A 922-nucleotide genomic window follows, 5' to 3' on the forward strand; every position below is an offset into this window, starting at 1 on the left:
AAATTTTAAAAAAATGCGAAACTTGATATTATTCGCCATCTAGTGGTCGTACACGAACGAATTTATATTCATTGGATTCGTCTCACTGAGACGCGTCGAATGGCGCTAAGATCATGTTTCTAGCACCGATAGATAGCTTGCTAATTCAAATTATTGATAATTCATTTAGCGTGGGTTAACGTGTGTTCTACCGATGCTAGAGACATAATCTTACCACCATTCGACGCGTCTCGTCGAGACGAATCTAATGATATATGGCTCGACTTTATATGATCACTAGATGGCCGGCTATTCGATTTTTCGCATTTTTATAAAAATCGGATTAAACCGAACCGAACCGCCGGTTTTTCGGTTCGGTTCTTACGGATTTCGGCTCTAATCCGAACCGTCTATAATCTGGACCAAACCGACCCGTTCGGAGCTTTAGTCAAGAGGCATATAAGAGGTGGAAAAATTATGCCACTACGATCGGGTATGTCCAAGCTCTTGGAAAGCCATTTTGAAAAAGGGAATATTGACTGGATATCTTTTGAAGATGTAAATGACTTCTATAAAAGATGGATAGACCGCCTCACCGAGGATCAGCTTTATATTATGGAGAAAATGCTTAGGAATGGGATGGTCGTGGACCCCCAAGAGAGGGAAACCATAGAGCATGCATTAAGTGAACATAAATGGGGAGGCGATCCTTGGGGACTGGGAGTGGAATGAATGGACTCAACAGGAGTAAGCATTTTGTACTTGACTTTCGTAGGAATTACCCTGCAGAGTCATATTTTTTAGATCCGGCCGGCATTACCGCGTAATCCCGAATTACCGAAAAAGGAAATTTATGTTACACAAGATTCTAAACGCATTTTTACCAAAATCGATTTTTGTGGAACGGGTATCGCCCAAAAAGGAAATGATCTACGTACCCGCA

The 922-nt window shown here is 41.5% G+C and overlaps 1 protein-coding gene across 1 annotated transcript; it reads left to right on the top strand.

Moving 5' to 3' along the window:
* Positions 1-456: 456 nt before the first annotated feature.
* On the top strand, positions 457-711 carry OCT59_014783 (uncharacterized protein; the record flags this gene model as incomplete). Its single annotated transcript, XM_066150240.1, has 1 exon — positions 457-711. One exon carries the CDS (start codon positions 457-459, stop codon positions 709-711), a length of 255 nt encoding a protein of 84 aa, XP_066002426.1.
* Positions 712-922: the final 211 nt, after the last annotated feature.

The sequence above is a fragment of the Rhizophagus irregularis genome, chromosome 22, assembly GCF_026210795.1.
Source record: "Rhizophagus irregularis chromosome 22, complete sequence".
NCBI lineage: Eukaryota > Fungi > Glomeromycota > Glomeromycetes > Glomerales > Glomeraceae > Rhizophagus > Rhizophagus irregularis.